We start from the raw sequence: 21849 nt of genomic DNA, 5'->3' as shown, positions 1-21849 counted from the left end.
TTGTGTATTTGTTTTGTAATTAGGTCCTGATTCATTGTCTTTATAAGATCAAAAACCCTTCAGTGTGCTTTGTTTATGCTGGTCGGTGACTTTTGTATTCAATCCACATTCATTCGTGATTTTCTCTCTTTTTCTAAGCACACCTGCCTCTTTAAATAACCCACTTTCATTTCATATACCAAAAGGGGAAGAAACTCACTCTTGCACACAAGACATTTAGTTCAAATACCACTAGCATTCAATCAGTGCACATCAGTGGTGGATTTCAATTTTTTTTTACTACCGGTTCTGTGGGTGTGGCTTGGTGGGTGTGGTGTGGCTTGGTGGGTGTGGCTTGGCCGTGGCAGGGGAAGGATACTGTAAAATCTCCATTCCCTCCCCACTCCAGAGGAAGGTTACTGCAAAATCCCCATTTCCTCCTCATCAGCTGGGACTCGGGAGAATAGATGGGGATGGGGACGGGGACGGGGACAGGGACAATCAGGGGTGGTATTTACCGGTTCTCAAAACTACTCGAAATTTCCACTATCGGTTCTCCAGAACTGGTCAGAACCTGCTGAAACCCATCTCTGGTGCACATACCACTAGCTTTCAATAGACATCCACACATACTGCATTAAACCATCTCTACTCTTTCCCACATCATTAGTGGATACTCTACCAAAGTATATTGATTCATGTATGTAGTCTATTTTCCAATCTTTTATGTATATCTTGCTATATACAGGCAGTTCTCCTTTAGCAACCACAACTGGGACTGGCAACTTCATCACCAAGCAAAGCAGTTGCTAAATGGGAAATCACGTGACCAAAACTCGGATTTCCTTTTCCTCATTCCCAGCTCATCCCTTGGGCACTGTGGTAACCAGCTTAAACTGACAAGATTAATCAATTTCACGCCTGCCTGGATAATGAACAAGAAGGGAAATCATCTTTCTATTTACATTCATTGGAGAGGAAAGGATTACAAGAGAGTAAGTAGGCCCACAATGGAGAATATGCATCACGAGCAATACTTTGGGTCTAGCAGCCATGAACACACTACGCAAACAGCCTGATGTATTCCTCATTGTGAGCATCCTTCCTCTCTATTCCATGTTGAGCCGTTCACAAAGCATTTCTTTTATTCCCCTACATGCCTTTCTTCTTTCATAAACTGCTCATCTGACACTCAGCAAACAACCTTCAACTCCGTATTTACACACGTCTTCTTCACATGCTTTTTCTAAATCAACAAAAAAAAGTTTATTTCTCTTATTCATACATTTCTCTTACTCTTAACCTTTTGAGGGAGTCCAAACAAGACGCATGACAATGAATACTGATTCTGTCTTTATTATAAAGTTAGAATTGTAAGAATCTTGAAGTTGAAAGTATCTCTCCCATCCCTCGTTTTTACTCTCCCAAAACAAGGGACAGTACTTTCTGAGATGCTTTTTCAACTCCTCATTCCGACTCAAGTTTCATTTTTGAGATCAGGGTCTGATTACTATTACAATATACAATTTTTTATTGGCCAAGTGTGATTGGACACACAAGGAATCTGTCTTTGGTGCATATGCTCTCAGTGTACATAAAAAGATAAGATACATTTGTTAAGAATCATAAAGTACAACACTTAATGATAGTCATAGGGTACAAATAAGCAATCAAATCATACTAGGAAACAATATAAATCGTAAGGATACAGCAACAAGTTACAGTCATAGAGTCATAAGTGGGAGGAGATGGATGATAGGATTGATGACAAGACTAATAGTAATGCAGACTTAGTGATGCAGACTTACCGCTATTGAGGACCAAAATCTGATCTGTTCCCTACTTACTTGGTATAAGCTGCATTGTACTTGCCAATTTTTGTTCATTGTCACTGTCATACTCTATCAATCAAATATGTTGGAACACCTTCCCTGAGACACCAAATGAATCCCCTTGTTGTTGATGATGATATTGATTTTTAATTCATTGGCAACAGGAGCAAAGAAAGTGTCATTGCTGATGAAGTCAAGGAAAGCTTTGTCATCATTGGCTTTTTTTTATGTTTCGGCTCCAGCAATTGATTTGAGGATACTGACTGCAAATTCTGGCATACTGTAATGCAAAATAAGCATTGCAATTTCTCTGGCTCAGTCAGAATCCAGCTTCCAGTATTCCACAGATTTCCAGAAGGTGGCAGCCAAGTCAAGTAAGGTGGCTGATCTTTTTCTGTTTGGAGTTCATAATTGAAACTATAAAATATGTTTTCCCTAAACCAAACAGCTGTGATGCTAAGATATGTCTCCATTGGAAAGATTCTGTTTTTACAGCTGTTGATGTTACCGTATCATTTTGTTCATGAAAATTCGGAAAAGCATAATTGTCCCCAATGTCTAAACAGCCTCCTTAAATTTTAAAATTCTAGCAACTGTCCTAACTTGTTTAGTCTTCATGGCATCACATTGTACTTAGTTATTTATTTTGATAATTGTGCAATTATAATAAAATGATAATTTTAATTTTATTACAGTAATATACAATTGGGGGGGGGAAAAGAAAAAATTCCTGAAATACAAAACAGTTTGTGTAAGAAACTTCCCAAAGTGAAGAAACTAAAATGGAAAACAAAACGAAAACAAATATATGTTCCTACATGTAAGATGGTCCTCAACTTACAACCACAATTAAGCCTAAAATTTCCATTGCTAAATAAGTAGCTGTTAAATCAGTTTCATCCCATTTTACTACCTCTCTTGCCACAGTTGTTAAGTGAATCACTGAAGTTGTTAAATTAGTAACATGGTTCTTAAATTTGGCCTTTCCCTTGATTTTGCTTGTCTGAAGGTCGCAAAAGGTGCCTGGGACACTGCAACCATCATAAATAGGAGTCAGTTGTCAAATGTCTGAATTTTGAACACATGACCATGGGGATCTTGCAACAGTTGTAAGTGTAAAAAATGATTGTGTCACTTTTTGCAGTACTGTTGTAATTTCAAGCAGTCACTAAGCAAATGATTGTAAGTTGAGGAATACCTGTATATACATAGACATCTTAATAAGTATCTAATGGTGATTCAATTTATTAATTTTTTTTATTAATTAATTAAATTAATAATTAATACAAATTAAATTTTGCTCATGACCGGTATTTCCACTGTGTTGATAAAGAGTCAGTTTAAAAGCTGAAAGTAAAAAATATCTGCAATCCAGGATTTTAAATCTAGTAAAGCAAAACTATCTTCTTGGCTCTGGTCCAAACTTGAGAAATTCAAATTCTTTATAAAAGATATATTGATAAGCTTTTTGCTTTGCAAAACCATACCAATAGTACTTTTAATATCAGCCCAAAATGAGAGTAATGCAAAACAAGTCTAAATTATATCTGATAAAATGTGAATAGCATTTTTATGAGGCATGTGTTTGAATGTAGCAGAGTGGGGTTTTTTGCTTCCCACAGTAGGCTTCTGACCCTGGGAGAAGGGAGGAAAAAAAATCCAGGGATTTTGATAAAAACATGATGCTAAAGAAACTGCAGGTAATTGTTACTGGGTTTAACTACTCCTGCTTGCACTGGGCACTAAGTAAGAGTGACCTGTAGTTACGCACTGGCATACCTTCCTGTAATGGTCTTTTATATTATACAGTGGGGCAAAAAAATATTTAGTCAGCCACCAATTGTGCAAGTTCTCCCACTTAAAAAGATGAGAGAGGCCTGTAATTGACATCATAGGTAGACCTCAATAACTATGAGAGACAAAATAATACTTTGTTATATATCCTTTGTTGGCAATGACAGAGGTCAAACGTTTTCTGTAAGTCTTCACAAGGTTGGCACACACTGTTGCTGGTATGTTGGCCCATTCCTCCATGCAGATCTCCTCTAGAGCAGTGATGTTTTGGAGCTGTTGCCAGGCAATACGGACTTTCAACTCCCTCCAAAGGTTTTCTATGGGGTTGAGATCTGAAGACTGGCTAGGCCACTCCAGGACCTTGAAATGTTTCTTACGAAGCCACTCCTTCGTTGCCCGGGCGGTGTGTTTGGGATCATTGTCATGCTGAAAGACCCAGCCACGTTTCATCTTCAGTGCTCTTGCTGATGGAAGGAGGTTTGCACTCAAAATCTCACGATACATGGCCCCATTCATTCTTTCCTGTACACGGATCAGTCGTCCTGGTCCCTTTGCAGAGAAACAGCCCCAAAGCATGATGTTGCCACCCCCATGCTTCACAGTAGGTATGATGTTCTTTGGATGCAACTCAGCATTCTCTCTCCTCCAAACACGACGAGTTGTGTTTCTACCAAACAGTTCTACTTTGGTTTCATCTGACCATATGACATTCTCCCAATCCTCTTCTGGATCATCCAAATGCTCTCTAGCAAACTTCAGACGGGCCCGGACATGTATTGGCTTAAGCAAGGGGACACATCTGGCACTGCAGGATCTGAGTCCCTGGCGGCGTAGTGTGTTACTGATGGTAGCCTTTGTTACGTTGGTCCCAGCTCTCTGCAGGTTATTCACTAGGTCCCCCCGTGTGGTTCTGGGATTTTTGCTCACCGTTCTTGTGATCATTTTGACCCCACAGGGTGAGATCTTGCGTGGAGCCCCAGATCGAGGAAGATTATCAGTGGTCTTGTATGTCTTCCATTTTCTAATTATTGCTCTCACAGTTGATTTCTTCACACCAAGCTGCTTGCCTATTGCAGATTCAGTCTTCCCAGCCTGGTGCAGGTCTACAATTTTGTTTCTGGTGTCCTTCGACAGCTCTTTGGTCTTCACCATAGTGGAGTTTGGAGTGTGACTGTTTGAGGTTGTGGACAGGTGTCTTTTATACTGATAACAAGTTCAAACAGGTGCCATTAATACAGGTAATGAGTGAAGGACAGAGGAGCCTCTTAAAGAAGAAGTTACAGGTCTGTGAGAGCCAGAAATCTTGCTTGTTTGTAGGTGACCAAATACTTATTTTCCACCATAATTTGCAAATAAATTCTTTCCAAATCAGACAATGTGATTGTCTGGATATGTTTTCTCATTTTGTCTCTCATAGTTGAGGTCTACCTATGATGACAATTACAGGCCTCTCTCATCTTTTTAAATGGGAGAACTTGCACAATTGGTGGCTGACTAAATATTTTTTTGCCCTACTGTATCAACTGGAACCCTCAGTGGTTGAAATAATTCTCAATAATTAAAGATATTTCCATCTCCATATGTACTCATATAAATATTGTCCGTTTTTAGGATAACCCTGGAATAATAGTTGTAGGCCTGTGGCCTACCAATTAAATTGGAAGCTTTGTCCCTTAAAATTACAAATTAAGCTTTGTCCCTTAAAAGGACTGTCCTTTATAAGGCTGTATAAGACCATACAGCCTTATAAAGAACAGTCCTTTGCTTCAGAAAGCTGTCCTTTAGCTTTATCTAATTTAATTATTTTCTTGGTTTTGCTCTTGAATTTTTCTCTATAAAGCAAAGTTATAAACATAAACAATTTTTTATCTTTATAAAACTCTCTCAGATTGGTTTTTCTTTTCAGATTTGTCTTTTATTTTTACCAAGAAAATATGGTCATAATAATAAAAACTACCATAATTGTTGCCTGAAAAATCTTTTGAAGGATACTTACCCACTAAAATTCTTTGATGTCTAGACAGTAGTTAGAGAAACTTAAAATTAATCAAAATTGAATTCATGTGCTGAAGTTGAGTGCAAATCAAATCATATATTCTTTGACCTTAAATACAAATTATTATTATTAATCCAAATTATTCAATGCAGCTTTTTGGCATGCTGGAATAGTGCCATTCTCTTAATGTAGCCCATAATTTCTAGAAAAAACTGCATGAATCTCTCAGCATTTGAATTACTAAAGGTCCAAGTGAACCATAAGAATGTTTTACATAAATTGGGAAAAAAATGTGAATAATTGCACTTTGAATTATTATACTGCAATTATAGTGACAGAATTTCTAAAAGAATACTGTTAGTATCTAAATATTTATTTATATTTATATTTTATTCAATTTGTATACCACCCTTCTCCTAATGGACTCAGGGTGGTGCACAGCCAGAACTAAAATACATACCAGTACAAAATTTAAAATTATTAAAAGAATTACATAACTTTGGCCCAAATTTAAAACAATTCAAATTAAAACCCATTGACAATTTAAAAAGCTAAAAAACTAAAAAAGACTAAAGAAGGGGGGGGAGGTTCACGTCAGCCCTGCTTGATGGAAAAGAAAAGTTTTCAGGGCACGGCGAAAGACCTGGAGATCCGATATCCTTCGTATCTCCGGGGGCAAATCTTTCCAGAGGGCAGGAGCTGCCACAGAGAAGGCCCTCCCCCTGGGGGTCGCCAGCTGACATTGCCTGGCTGACGGCACCCTGAGGAGTCCCTCTCTGTGGGAGCGTACTGGTCGGTGAGAGGCTATAAATTGGCTCCACATCATGAAAAATGTTCATATTGTCCTTCAATGTGCTTGAGTTCAACACTCGTAGGTATAAGGAAGCGCATATTAGATGGGAGACCACCATGAAAATAGGAAACATCCAAGTTCTCAGTGAGAGTGCTACCAATCTTTTCACAATTCAGGTTGCAGTTTATGTATCGCGATAAAGAGCCTTTGATCTTAATCTCCATTTGATCTCTTGATTGTGAGCAAAACACTATTAATGTTAAACATGTCAGGCTCTACATTTGTGTTGGCATGGTGAGAAACTATAGAGATGAATAATCAAAAAAGGCAATTTCTGTTGTTTCCATAAAATAAAACATTTTAAAAAAACACATAAATTTAAATAAGGTTGTTTAGTAATTCCATCTTGGAATTTATTTATGTTGGAAACTCACTTTTCAGGGATAGGATTTACTAATATGAAAAATACTATAGGAAAAAAGTAATCTTCTCTTTCTGTATTCCATTGTTATGGGGAAATTTGGAGATGCCTTGGCCCACATTAAGGGTGGTGCAGTGTCTCAGCAGTTGAGATACTGGGCTTGTCAGCTGGAAAGCTGGTAGCCCAGGTTCAAAACCCAAATGCCACACAATGGAGTGAGTTCCCGTTCTTTCCCTACTCCTGCTCACCTAGCAGTTCAAAAGCATGGAAATGAGAGTAGATAAATAGATACCACTTCAGTGGGAAGGAAACAGTGCTCTGTGATGTCATGCTGGCCACATGACCATGGGAATGTCTTTGGACAGTACTGGCTCAATGGCCTTGAAATGGAGTTGAGCACCGCCCTACAGTCAACAACATCTAGCAAAGTAAAATCCACAGGGACTTCTTTATTTTATCTGTGGCCACATTAAAGGAAAAATAAAACTGTTGTAAAATACTATTGCAAATCCCTGCATAATGTGAATTTTTGGTTTTGAGATTCATACCTTAAACTTACATTTCTTTTAGTTTTTGTGAACGTATCTCTTCAATATAAAGATCAACACTTGTCTTCAAATATAGTCAATCCTTCCAATCTAGTCATCTTCAGATATATGGGGATTGCACTAAGTCCCAGAATCCCCAGTCAACAGTGCCTTCACATCTGGATGATATCTGGTGGGAGAGACTCATGAATCATAATTCTCAAATCAGCTTCATATCATCCTACGTCAGCCAACTGATGTGGAACTGAATAAGGACTTGGACAGCAGAGACAGACACATTGTACCTGTCAATATGATAAGAACAAGAGTAAGCATTTCTTGATGACTTGTGGAATTAGCAGGCCAGCAATAACTGGGTGTCCTGCTTTGCTTGAGTGGAAGTGATTCTCATTAACACAAAGCCATTTTTGGATATCCCACTATAATAATGTTCCCAGTTTTGAAACAAGCATTCTTGTCCTGTTAGGAACAGGAAGCACCTGTGTATGATATGCAAACATGGGAAAAAGTTATTATTCCTTGAGTTGAAACATGTAGATATATTGATTGATTGCACTTTTATATCTTCAGACACTATAAAAACTCCAGGTGGATCACTTCCTAAAACATAAAAACAGCAAAACATAAAATCACAATAAATTAATCAAATGCTGATATAATACAAAGAGGTGTGGTGCTGTCATCTTACTCCCCAGATGCCCTCTGGAAATGTTCGGTCTTCAGTAGCTTCTAGGAGGCCACTATGAGGTTCTGGCCTAATTTTAGGAGGGAAGCCATTCCATAATAGATAATAGAAACACTGTTTGGGATCTCTTTCCCCCTTTGCCATTTAAAAGATATTGATATCAAAAGACATTGACAGATATCTGCACTGAAATGTTAAATGCCTAACTGTCAAGCTTTACAGGATTTTACAGGTTTAGACTTGAATATTGAACTGTATTGGAAACCTATTCATTATCAGGGTAGTAACCATGTTATGCGACTGTGTTGACCCTGATTTGCTAATTTTTGAACTGTGACATTTGTGGCATTTTACTTCAATAACTAGCAGCTGAGAGCGTATCTAAAAAATTCCCGTTAATTCCTATTGTTTTCACTACCTGATTGCTTTATTTCGTTAACAGAAACCTACCATTTGTCTTAGTGAAAAACATCATCTTTTTAAAAATTGTAATTATTTGATCCTGAAGTTTATGATGTCACTTTAAGAAATTGATGTCAACTGTAGAAGAATGCAATCTTTATGCTGTTCTCAGTAATACGGTGTCTTGATGAGGACGTACTGGTTTATAGTGCATGAATGTGTGTTGATTTAACATTTTATGCTCTTTCTGGGAATGGGAGGGTCTTCAAAGATAATATAATCTTCTAGCATAATTCTCACTGAAGTTGTGTAATGCTATGAACTAAAGATTCAGAGTTTTTATTGGATTTAATCTTGTCCAGTTTGCTGGAAGAAAATGCTATTAATTCCCATGAGAATGAGCATAGGGAATCTTTCCCCACTCATAAGAATTGATTAAGCGACTGTTTTGCATGATTTTTTTTATTCTCTCTTTGCAGTGTGATCTCATTAATGGATTGTAAAACATTTTACAATGTGTAACAAGTTGTCCTTTGGATGAATGTTCACACTTCTGTCAGTCTTTTATCACATTTGGTTTCAATTACAAATAGCATGTGTTTTGTGTTGGCTTTGCAGACTAATTGGAAACCATATGGTGCATTTGCAACGAAATGGGCTTGATTATTTTTTTTTTTCATCCTTGCTTAGTCTATGGAAGATTCTTTGTAATGTTTCTTTGCCAGACCTATCCTTGAATACTGCTCCCTGCCTGGAACCCACACTGTATTTCTGATACTAATACATTAGAGAGGGTCCAGAGGTATTTTACAAGAAGAGTACTCAACTCCTCTGCTTGCAATAAAATTCCTTATACCACCAGGCTTGAAATTTTAGGCCTGGATAACCTTGAACTACGCTGTCTACCTTCCGACCTAAGTTTAGTACACAAGATTATCTACTATAATGTCCTACTGTTAATGACTACTTTAACTTCAACCGCAATAACACAAGGGCTATCCATAGATACAAACTAAATGTAATTCACTCTAATCTTGATAGGAGAAAATAGGACTTTATCAATACAGTAGTAAACGTCTGGAACACTCTACGTGATCCTGTTGTTAGTTTCTCTAGCCCCCATACCTTTTATCTTAAACTGTCTTACGTGGACCTTACACATTTCTTAAGAGGTCCCTAAGAGGGTTTGCATAAGCGCACCAGCATGCCTACTGTCCCTGTCCTACTGTCCCCATTTATATGTACTCATTTTATGTGTTTATGGCTATGTTTTGCTTATTTATATCCATTTATTTTGTGCCAATTTTTCATGTGTCCATGTCTATGTCTATACTGATACTTGTTTCCTTGTACTTGTTGACAAATAATTAAATAAATGTACACTGTTTACAAGTTGGATCAGACATTGAGAGAGGTAGCTCTACTCCACTTCTTTGTGTAGTTGGGATAGTGTATTGTGGTATTCTTTATGTTCTCTGAACTCTGTTGTTTGCTCGCAAATGTTCATTATCCACTGAAGATGTTACCTAGTTGGTAATGAAATGCCTGCAAGCAAACAACCGAGCCGTATTCTTTTCTGTGTCAGGTTGCTGTAGTGTACTGTCTCAAGATTAAGTACCTGACAGGCAGGTTGCACAAAAATAGCACAAAGTATTTAATAAGGCTATTTCATTCATTCAGATCTTGGATGTCTTCTGCTTGTGTTCCCTCTATTTTTTTGAGCAGTATATTTTGGACTAACATAATAAAATACAGTAATAAAATTCAGAATGATCCTAATATCATTCTGAATATCATAGGAAACAGTGGTGAAATGCTACCGGTTTGCACCAGTTCGGGCGAACTGGTAGTAATAATAAAAAAAAAAGCTACCGGTTCCAACCGGTATTTCTGACAATCAGCTGTGCTGCGCAATATAAAATCGCTAGAAAGCAGGAAATCCTGCTTTCTAGTCAATCTAAATCGCGCAGCACAGCTGTTTTTCCCCCCCTCGCTGTTCTACTTACCTTCCCAAGCCTCCTTTTTCACTTCATCAGATTTTAGTCTACTCCTCTAGTCATCTACAAAAGTCATACTGACCACCTCTGCTCCTCCTGAGGTTGCAGTGACATGTCTTGTAATGGTATGTGGGAATGACCTTGGCAGACAGGAGGAAGAGCCACAGTCTAGGCGATGCTAATATAAGAAGTAGCTGAGCTCATGAAAGGAATGGGGGCATAGCAAACATCTCAGAAGGGACCCTTCCTAGGTTGTTGGACTGTAAAGATAAGAGGAGAGAGATGTACTTTCAGACTTGAAAGATTCTGTTAATATAAGCCTACAATACAAATAGAATTAATGTTGGTCTTTTCTAATGTGCCTCGCAAGGCTGACACTTGCCTATGATAATCTCCACCTTATGGCACTCACTCTCATCAGAAAATGTTGTAAACTCCACCTTGTTGACATGTGGAGAGAGTAGCCTTGAAGGACAGGAGGAAAAACTGCTACCAAGGGACAGTCAGATAAGTGGGGCTTGAGCCAGGGCCAAGAAAATAAATTGAGAAAACTTATAGTATCAGACAAGCCTTCCCTAGCTCAGAGAAAGATAAAGGAAAGGAAGGAGGAAGCACAGTTAACTTGCATTATTATGTTACTATAAAGTTTACAATAAAAGTAATGCCTGGCCTACATGGCATTGGTGTTTTAGTCTGGTCTATTTTGTAGAACTGACACATTTCAAACACAACAAGACCTTGTCCCCAATTAAAAGACCGAGTACATTTTTGCTTCTGCTTGGGAATGTACTATTAGGCTGCTCCTTTTCTTTCTTGCCATTGTATTCAGGTCAGAATCCATTGAGATTGGGGCAGGTTATCTCGCTTCTGAGACGTTTGCTATGCCCTCATTTCCCACATAAATAAGCAAAACCATGGTTGGAATCTAAGTTTGTATTAGATCTAGGTTCATATAACACTAAAATATAATTTAACAAGGCACCCCCATTTGTCCACTGTGTTTAACAGAATTTTAATTCATTTGTAAAAGAAAACCAACATTCAGCAAGTTTCAGATTTGGAAAGACAGCTGACATAGCTATTTGCTCTTATTTCTCTTTTCCCCCAAGACTTTTACATAATTTCAGGAAGTACATAGGATAATTAACTAAAGTGTTGCTGTTATGACTCATTAAAACAAACCAATTTTCAACCATGGTTTATGAGATTGTTTAGTATATACATATACAACACATATATGCATATTAATTTCTCAATTATGTATTTTCTGATTATAGCTGATTAAACATAGTTGAGCACTTTGTCTTTCCAGATACTGTATATCCCATAATGCAATCAAGTGTATGTTCTTTTATCCGCCTTAGCTTCGTGATGCTGATATGATGGTCGTGGGCAGTACCAAACCTAAAGAGATCTCAGTGGCTTGGAAAAATCCTGAGATCACTACGGTGGATTGTTCACAAAGTACTTTATGGGGTGAGTTTTGTTGGTGATGTAAAGTAATGGGTGCTAAAGCTTAACACTTGCAGGAATTTTTTATTTATTTATTTATTATTTATATGCCGCCCTTCTCCAGAGACTCAGGGTAGCTTACAAGGCGTTAAGCAATAGCCTTCATACTTTGTATATTTTATACAAAGTCAGCTTATTGCCCCCACAAACCGGGTCCTCATTTTACCTACCTTAGAAAGGATGGAAGTCAACCTTGAGCCTGGTGAGAATTGTACTCGCAGTAATTGCAGGCAGCTGGAAGCTAAATGCTACCTTTAACAGTAGCATTAGTCTGCTGCGCCACTCAGGCTCTTAATTAATTAATTTCTTAATGACAAAAAAGTATGCTCTTATATCTTTAAATTTAAAATAAAAGGCAGAATAATTAATCTTCCTTTGACTGATACAGAAAAATCCTACCAACATTCCTAATTTAACATTACTTCAGAAAAATGGTTCTTGCTTTTACTTTGTTACTGGCATCCCTGACTAATTATTCTTGCCGGCTGTTGCATAGAGCCATTAGTGCCTATGTTTCTTCTCTCTCTCTCTCGTTCTCTCTCTCTCTGGGCATTAATTGATGTGTTGAACTCTGAGCCTCCAGGTTAATAGTTGATAGATTTTCCATTTTTCAGTGTCATAATATATAGCCAGCTTGGTATAGCAGCTAAGGTGCTGACCTAGAGGATTGTGAATTCTAGGCCTCCCTAAGACATGAAAGCCAGCAGGGTGACTTTGGGCCAGTCACTCTCTCTCAGCCCAACCCACTTCACAAGGTGGTGGTTGTGTGGAAAATATGAGGGAGGCGTATTAGATATGTTTGCTACTTTATATATATTAAAAAGGCAGGGTAACATTAGAATAGTAGGTATAATAATAATGGCCTGTGCTGTCATTGTTGAGAAACTGAATGATGGAGAAACTTAATCCAGAGCACTTTTCCATAAAACAGCATAGCTTGCTAGTGTAAAGGAATGAGATGCTACAGATAGAGTCTCCTCATGCCTCCAGACACAATATTTTTCAATGGACTCCATTCATACAGTCAGCTACAAGAATGCTCCACTCTGGCATCAAATCAGCTGCTCCAGTTTCCAATCAGGGCGAATTCTGAAACTCAACTGTATGTTATCTCTTCAACTGATAAAAACAGTTATATGAAGCCAAATCAAATAATCTGAAGAAGCACAGAAGTTTAAGCAAAGGAGAGAAGAGAATCGAATTTGGCCTCTCTTGTTTCTTATTGTTCTGGCTGAGATCCTAGCATGGTTTCATTGTGACAGTCATCGATTTATGGCTAGGGTAGACAGTGTTTTAACTTCCAGGAAAACATTCTCCACTTCTAATCTAAATTGACGTTTTCCAGAAGACTGATCTTGAAGAACGAAGTGTGAACACAATGAAAGCTGGTTGATTTCCCCACCCACCCCCCTTCTTGAGTGTTTAGTGTTCAAGCTATAATCTTTTTCATGGCTCCTTTATGGCTTCATTATCAAAACTTAAATGAATTGTGATCTAGTGATATTTAAGTTGCATTGCAAGTTATACAGAATTTAAAAAAGCAGATGAAGCTAAGGGCTTCCATTGTTGTGCAGGGTTTTGAATTCAAAGGTTTAAAAACATGCTTGGAGCATGCAAGGGTACTCAAGTAAGCTTGTTAAGGCATCTCTCTGCTTTCTTGTAAATATGAAGTTGTGTCTTTTTTCAATATTAAGTTTGCCAGTTTTCAATTAAATTTCATGGCAACAAATTTCACTGAGTCATAACTTCATATTTCCAAACTTGAAGAGGCCTGGGAATATGGAGCAGTGGGATATGGTCAGAAGTGAAGTGAAACAGATAAGTATGTTTCTTCTTGCAGATTCCTGGCTTATGGAGGGAGACAGGAAAAAGCTATATACTTGCATTTATGTCTTTCCACCATTTTAAAAAATGTATATGGATATTTTATTTCCATAATTGTATATACAATTTGAAGATCCTGAGACAGAACAAAGAGGACTTCCAGCCACCTCATTGGAGATACCAGTTTATATGATCCATTGTATTTATTTATGGCTTAATTAAAAGGAGTTATCAGTAGGACGAAGCAGGCAGGAAAGCTGTCTCTGATCCATTCTACATACAGCTGGTGGTCTACTTACAACAATTTTCTTAGTGACCATTTGAAATTACAATGGCACTGAAAAAAGTGACTTATGATCATTTTTCACACTTACAACCATTGCCCCATCCCCATAATCATGTGATCAAAATTCAGATGCTTGGCAACTGACTCATATTTATGACGGTTGCAGTGTCCCAGGGTCTTAAGGTACAGGTAGTCTTCGACTTATAACCACAATTGAGCCCAAAATTTCTGTTGTAAGTGAGACAGTTGTTGTTAGTTTTTGTATCCTTTCATATTCTTTTTGTGACCTGACAAGCAAAATCAATGGGTAAACCAGAGTCACTTAACAACCATGTTACTATCTTAACAATTACAGCGATTCACTTAAAAAGTGTGGCGAGAAAGGTCGTAAAATGGGGCAAAACTCCCTTAACAACTGTCTCACTTAGCAACAGAAATTTTGGGCTCAGTTGTGGTTGTAAGTCGAGGAGTACTTGTATCTTACACATTTCATTACTTCTTGTACTACAAGCAAAATAAATAAGAATAAAAATGAGCACAATTATTTATCTGGCCAGTATTTGTGTTTTGACAGTATTTTTATATTTACAAAACATATTTCATTTACATCAACCCCATGAAGGAGTTTGCAAGCTGAGAGATGCGAGTTTATCCCCCAGCAATTTAGTCATTTATGCCTGGATAAATGAAGCTTGGCCTTGTTATACACATTTAATTCCTGTTGCATGCAATTGAAATCATCTTTGGAGATAGTAGATTTTATATTAGGCAAAGGTGAATTGAATGATGCTTGATATTTTCTATTTTTCTCGGTCACAATACAGGTGTACCTGGAAGATGACTAGCTGACTTCATTACAGTTACAAAGTAGTTCCAATACATATATATGTATACATATATATACTTATATATTCCATATGAGTGGAAAGCAAATAGATCTATGTATCATCTATGTATTTTGCAGATAAACTAGATAGTGCTCAATTATTGAATTAATGCATGGCAAAAAGAAAAGAAAATATATCTGTGCTATGGCATATTTTAAATTGTTTCATGTCAACACTGGAAATAATTCCTTTATCCAAAACTATTTGTCACCCTGATGAAAGTTGCACTATTTAGCCTTTTTATTTATTTATTTATTTATTTTATTTATTTATTATATTTCTATACCGCCTTTCTCCCGTAGGACTCAAGGCGGTGTACAGTCAAGAAAAATATAGACACACAAACATCATATAATTGCTAATTAATTAATTATAACAGAAGGCTTCCAAGGAACACCATAGCTTCTTTTTGAAACTTGCTGGGGACAGTCCAACCCAATAACAAACAGGAGGTCATGTTGTTGTAATCCAATTGAGTTTTAATCCAATTGATTTGGAGAAGGCTGGGGAGATTATTTGGTTACTCTTCCAAGTAAAAGTCTTCCTGGTAGTGATGAGAATTTGGATGAGGCCCATGTATGAGAGGATTTATTTTCCTTCAGAGACCCTCTAAAAACTTCCAGTTTAATTGTAACTGTTAAGGTGGCAGGAGGGAGAAATTGTAAAAACACAGAAAGTACTCATATTACAGGAATGGCATTTAATGCAGCTGTGCAAAGCATTCAGAAAAAGTGTGTCACAAAATATGTTAATGCAGTCCTTCAGAGCATGTTAGCAACAGTTGTGCCATTTCTGATTTTATTACTGCTTTCAGTAGCAGGAGAAGCAGGTACAGATAGTCCTTGACTTATGAAGCCTGGAATTTCTGTTGTAAATCATGATGGCTATAAACTGAGGCACCCACATGACCAGATTCGATTTTATGATTTTTATGGGGTGGTTGTGAAGCAAACACCATAATTATCAATAGATGCAGGTGTATTCCTATGGACATTATTACTAGAAACTGACAGAAAAGGTCAGAAACCGGCAAAAAAACATTATAAATTGCAGTCACATGATCAGGGGGCCCTACAACCAGCTGTAAAGTTGAGCCAGTTGCCAAGCACCCAGAATGCAGTCATGTGACTGGAGATGTGTGCAGCTATCAAAACTCCGGAACTGGGCCATAAGTAGCCTTTCTTTTTTTTTTTTTTGGGGGGGGGGGGCGGTGTACCATCATAACTTTGAATGGTTGCTAAGCAACCAGTTGTTAAGTGAGGGCTACCTATACTGGGAAAGTGATTCTGAAGTCTACAAGCTTCTCCTGTTTCTTCCCAATCATCTCTGCAGGGTTAAATCATGCAAATATTTATGTGTCAGCACCTAACAGTTTATTGTTACTGTTATGTGGTTGGAAAAAACTTCTCAGCCAAGTTAATGTAAGAGAAGTCATCATTGCTTTGTGATACATGCTATCAATTGGCACTCCTACACTGAAAAAAAATCCTTTATTTTTGGAATAATTATATATTCAGTATATACAGTATTTCACCCCGCTTTTGTCTGTTTGTCTTGTATCTATTTATTTGCATGTTGATGTGTTTCTATGCTTTCTGTAATGCACATGGCACCTTTGCTCAGCAGCAATTTAGCTAATGGTGTCAATTATCTTCTTGCAGCTTTTTTCCAAAGATCTTCCCACAAGAAGAGGCTGCTGGATTCATGGGTGCAATTGTTTTTCATTTTCAGGACAGAATGCTTTTCGTGGACATCCAACAAGAGGCAATGATTGCAATCTAGGTGAGGCTGTAGAACATCTGGCATTGGCAATATGCATGCAGGTTAGTAAGTCCCTTGGTGACTCTTTATGTAACAGGAACAAAATAAAAGGCAGGTTCTCTGTTCAAGCATTCAACCAGCATGGAAGGAAAAGGATAAGGAAAGAAAGATATCCAAATTCAGGTTAGGATTACAAATACTAATAAAATACTCATGGTCAGAATCTGTCTGGGTACCAGCGATAACTTCTGCACATGGACAATTTTTTTACAAGATTCTTTTTGCATCTTTTCCCCCAGATTCAATACCAGCCTTACAATGGTATTAAGATGCCTTTTGTGCTGAGTCTTAACACTATGCACTGAGGAATAGTAATAACATGAAACAGGAAGGAAAAAAAAAGATATGTAAATTGAAAACATGGCAAAGTGCCTCAAATTTCAAAGGGATTATAAAAGTCAGCAGGCAAGTGGAACAGGCTTGGAGGGCACAAGTGAGTCCTTGCTTCAGGCTTCCTTCCCTATAAAATATCTTTCATATCCTCCAGTTGCAAAGAAAAAAATAGTCCCTGGAAGTACATACTGTATCCCAAAAAGTGAGATTGAAACTACACTGCTCAAAAAAATAAAGGGAACACAAGCAGAAGACATCCGAGATCTGAATGAATAAAATAGCCTTGTTAAATACTTTGTTTGTTACATACAGTAGTTTTGTGTTCCCTTTAGTTGTTTGAGCAGTGTATAAACTACTGTATGTAAAGAAGAAAGTATCTAATAAGGCTATTTCATTCATTCAGATCTCGGATGTCTTCTGCTTGTGTTCCCTTTATTTTTTTGAGCAGTATATATATTGCAATTGTACTAAAGCAAAGTATTTTTATCTCTTTTCTTCTTGAAAGAACTTGGTAAAACTCAGTGAGCTACAGATAGCAGCCCAGCAGTCTAAGGAATGGAATCTCAGTTGTTTGAATCTACAGCCCATTTCACCTGTTCCCAGGTAGGAACCGCATAGCAAATTATTTTCAAGCAGGGTTCTATGTATTAAAGCACAACATTTGCTAAAACATGAGTATAACTTGCTTGTCTTGTTCAATTTATTCTAATTTCTCTAAGGACTACAGGTTCATTCTGCTGAAACAAAACTCTAAGGCAGACAAGATGGCATTTATCAAGTCATTAGTAGTTGCCTTCAGTTTTTAATCTGGCAAAATTGTATTTTTTGTAAATGTGGACTGGCCAGCACCTATCAACCCTGAGTGATCTTTAAAAAGCTGCAGGATTGAGCTTGGTTATTATTTTAATTGGAATCACTAGGAAATCCCAGGACTACAGATTAGATTGGGAAATTAGAAGAAGAGCTCAATAGCAACCCGCTTCCATATTGTTGCAAAGAAAACTATAGGAACAATTCATAAAGTCATCAGGAGTCAAGCTCAACTTGAGGGAGATTTTGCTTTTATGAATAAGAACTGCATATTTGTGATAATTTACATACATACATATAGTACATACATACATACATAGATGGTTCTTCTTGTCTCAAGATTCAGGCTGTGGTGCAGTACCTTTACGGTTGGATGGAGGAAGCTCAGGGAAAGGGTACATTGTCTACATGCGATAGTTCCCAAGTTCAGTCTTCAGAATTCCTGCCCAAAATCTTAGAAGCATGCTGCCAGTGTCAGTCACATGACATGGACTAGCAGTCTGATTAGGTGAAGGCAGCTCCCTATCTTCATGTGATTGGGGGCTCATTTTGCATGGATCTTCACTCTCTTCCTCAGAACAAGATAGTATAGTGAGAAAGTTGCATATTAAAATTATGCATTTTAGCTTAAACCAGCTAACCTTTTTGTCGTTGCGTGCCAAAAGCGGGGGGAGTGCGGGGGGTTGTGTGTGCACGTGCCCCCACCCATAATTCAATGTGCCTCACACATGCGCACGTGCAAACAACCCCCCCCCCCCGATCCCCACTTTTGGCACGTGATGGCATGGTGGGCCCAGTAGGCCTCCCCAGGCTCCAGAGGCTTTCTTGGAGCCTGGGGAGGGCAAAAATGGCCTTTCCCACACACATACCTGGAGGCCCTCCAGAGGCCGGAAACAGTCCGTTTCCTGACTTCCAATGGGCCCAGAAGGCCCGAAAATCAGCTGGCCGATGCACGCTGGAGCTGAGCTAGGGCAAAGCTCGCGTGCCCACAGATATATCTAAGCGTGCCACCTGTGGCATGCGTGCCACAGGTTCACCATCACGGGCTTAGACTAATGCCAGTGGCAATATGAATAGAGGAGCCCATTTCACACATAGCACTTTAGCAAGTATAATAAGAGGAGACAGAAGGGTAGAGTCAATATGTGATTTGCTTAAACACAGAGGAAACTTTCTTTTTTAAGCAATTACATCTATATATGTATTACACATGATATGACAGAACATTAAAGTCTTTATTATTCTCTAGAAGAATTGCGTATGAACCAGGCTGGAGGGAATCTAGTATAATTTTCCTTAGTGGGAAATTTCATATGGGAATGTTTGAGAATTTCTTCAGATAGTTGGCTTGGTTTTGTTTTCTTAATACAGAAACCTAATACTCTTGGAAATAACTACATTCTCTCTTTTTTTAAAAAAAAGAAAACTATTTTCTCTAGCATAAAAACTCCCTATAAGTACATTCATTTCCAGATGATTATAGAAGTCTTGCAATTGCTTCTGATTTAATAAATGTATTATCAAAAATGGAAAGCATACCAATTTTAAAACACAAATCAGAAATGTGTTTCTGTGTGCATAGCACCGGTGACCAGATATACGATTCAAAGCACAAAGTTGATTCTCCTTATTTGCAAATTTGCCTACTTGCTAAAATTTATTTGCAGTCTCAAAATCAATATTTGCACTAGGAAGGCTGGTTGGGAGACAAAATAGCTTCCTTCAAGTATTTGAAGGCTATCAGTAAAAGAGCAAATTTGATCCATGATTCCAAAAGAAAAGATAAGGAACAATTAAGGTTAAACTTCAGGGAAGTCTCAAGAAGATTTTCTTAATGATAAAATCTGCCCAGTAATCCAAGAAACTGCCTTGGTGGGTGGTTGACTTTGGCTTGGCTTTCAATATGTGGCTGGGTGGTCTTCTGTCGGCGTGGCTGTGTAGTAGGTCTCTGCACTGGGCAGGAGCTTGCATTATGTATTTTTCTAAATGTCTCAGAGAAAACAAACTTACATGTATAGGAAGTCCACTGAAAAATTTCCATCTTGATTATCCAGCAATGATAAGTTGAGAGAGAAGAGGCAAATGACACACCTATGTAGGCAGCTTCAGAATTCAGTTCAGCCACAGGAAAAGGACTTATTTAGCAACTCAATATATTGTTTCTTCAACATTCCTGGAGCACAAACATCTTCCCCCACAAAGATAAACTGAAGGTAGAAAATGATTTGAAAGATCTAAGTTAGGGCTGTCAAACTCCCGGCCCGTGGGCCGGATGCGCCACACGCTGGCCACGCCCACACCTGGTTTAGCAAAGGGGGGAAAAGTCTCGATACATCACATGATGCCACCATAAACACATTTATTTATTTATTTATTTATTAATCAAATTTCTATACCGCCCTACTCCCGAAGGACTCAGGGCGGTGAACAGCCAAGATAAAATACAGATAATACAAATATTTAAAAAATCCCTTAAAATTATTAAATATTTCGGCCGAAACACAGATTAAAACACCCAATTTATAAAATCACAAATTAAAAAATTTAAGAAATTTAAAAGATGGGAGTTAGGCCAGGCCAGCTTGCTGAAATAGAAAAGTTTTGAGAGCACGGCGAAACGTGCGCAGGTCCGGGATCTTCCGTATCTCTGGCGGGAGCTCGTTCCAGATCGTAGGTGCCCCCACAGAGAAGGCTCTCCCCCTGGGGGCCGCCAGTCGAACATGAGTCGAACATGAGTTTGACACCGCTGATCTAGATGTCCTAAAATGTAAGTTCTTTGTGGCCAATTGTATATCCACTCACCTATACATACTTATTTTTAATTTGTTTGCTTTTGCAGTGATATTGAAATTTCCAGGGGACAGGCTCCAAAACCTATCCATATGCTTGCCAAAGAGATAGGATTGCTCACAGAAGAAATTGAAATCTATGGCCAAACCAAAGCCAAAGTACGTCTTTCTCTGCTGGAAAGGTTGAAAGATCAGCCAGATGGAAAATATGTACTGGTTGCTGGGTAAGAATAGTTTAATAAATATATTCCCCTTACTTTTGCTTAGATAACAAAATGCAGCTTGTATTTTTATTTATTTATTAGAATTTTGTCAAACAAAAACGAGTACAAGAATAAAAGAAAAAAAATACAATGACAGGGACGATTGGCACATTAGTGCACTTATGCACGCCCCCCTCTACTGACCATTTAAGTATGAAATAAGGTCCACGGAAGTCAATTTGTGACTGAAACTGAAAATTTGTAGCTGAGACAACTGAATCAGGTAGAGCATTTCACACTTCGACAACTCTATTACAGAAATCCTATTTTTTACAGTCAAGTTTAGAACGATTTACATTGAGTTTAAAGCGGTTGTTCACGGGCATATTATTGTGGTTAAAACAGAAAAAGTCATTTACAGGTAAAAGTATTACTACGTAAAATTTGTATGCAATACCTAGGTCTGACCGCAAGTGACGCAGTTCTAATTTATCCAAACTGAGAATTTCGAGCCTAGTAGCATAGGGAATTCTATTGTGTACAGAAGAGTGCAAGACTTTTCTAGTGAAATACTTCTGAACCTGCTCGATTGTACTGATGTCAGATATATGATGGGGATTCCAAACAGTTGAACAATACTCTAAGATTGGTCTAGCATAAGTTTTATAAGCTATAATTAGCAATACAATGTTTCCAGAAAGAAAGCTTCGCAAAATTAAATTTACAACTCTTAATGCTTTTTTAGCAACATTGTTACAGTAAACTTTGGAGCATAGGTTGTCAGAGATAAGTACATCGAGGACCTTGACAAAGTGAGGGTCATCTGCTAGATCAATGCCTCCTAGCTTATACTTGACATTCTGATTACGTTTACCAATATGTAAGTCAGAGCATTTATTAATCAAAATTTGAAGTTGCCAAATAGATGACCATTCAG

At 37.9% G+C, this 21849-nt stretch overlaps 1 protein-coding gene across 1 annotated transcript in view; it reads left to right on the top strand.

Moving 5' to 3' along the window:
- MTHFD1L (methylenetetrahydrofolate dehydrogenase (NADP+ dependent) 1 like) overlaps window positions 1-21849 on the top strand; it is a 122550-nt gene that overhangs the window by 12084 nt on the left and 88617 nt on the right. Inside the window, exons 8-11 of the mRNA XM_070932648.1 lie at window positions 11812-11923; window positions 16688-16779; window positions 17616-17713; window positions 20760-20933. Coding sequence (XP_070788749.1) covers window positions 11812-11923; window positions 16688-16779; window positions 17616-17713; window positions 20760-20933 — 476 coding nt within the window. The remainder of the gene's footprint in view (window positions 1-11811; window positions 11924-16687; window positions 16780-17615; window positions 17714-20759; window positions 20934-21849) is intronic.

Source organism: Pituophis catenifer, unplaced genomic scaffold (genome assembly GCF_029215685.1).
Source record: "Pituophis catenifer annectens isolate HBS135680 unplaced genomic scaffold, rPitCat1.0.hap2 SCAF_1, whole genome shotgun sequence".
Taxonomy (NCBI): domain Eukaryota; kingdom Metazoa; phylum Chordata; class Lepidosauria; order Squamata; family Colubridae; genus Pituophis; species Pituophis catenifer.
This window is presented reverse-complemented; position numbering and strand designations above follow the sequence as displayed.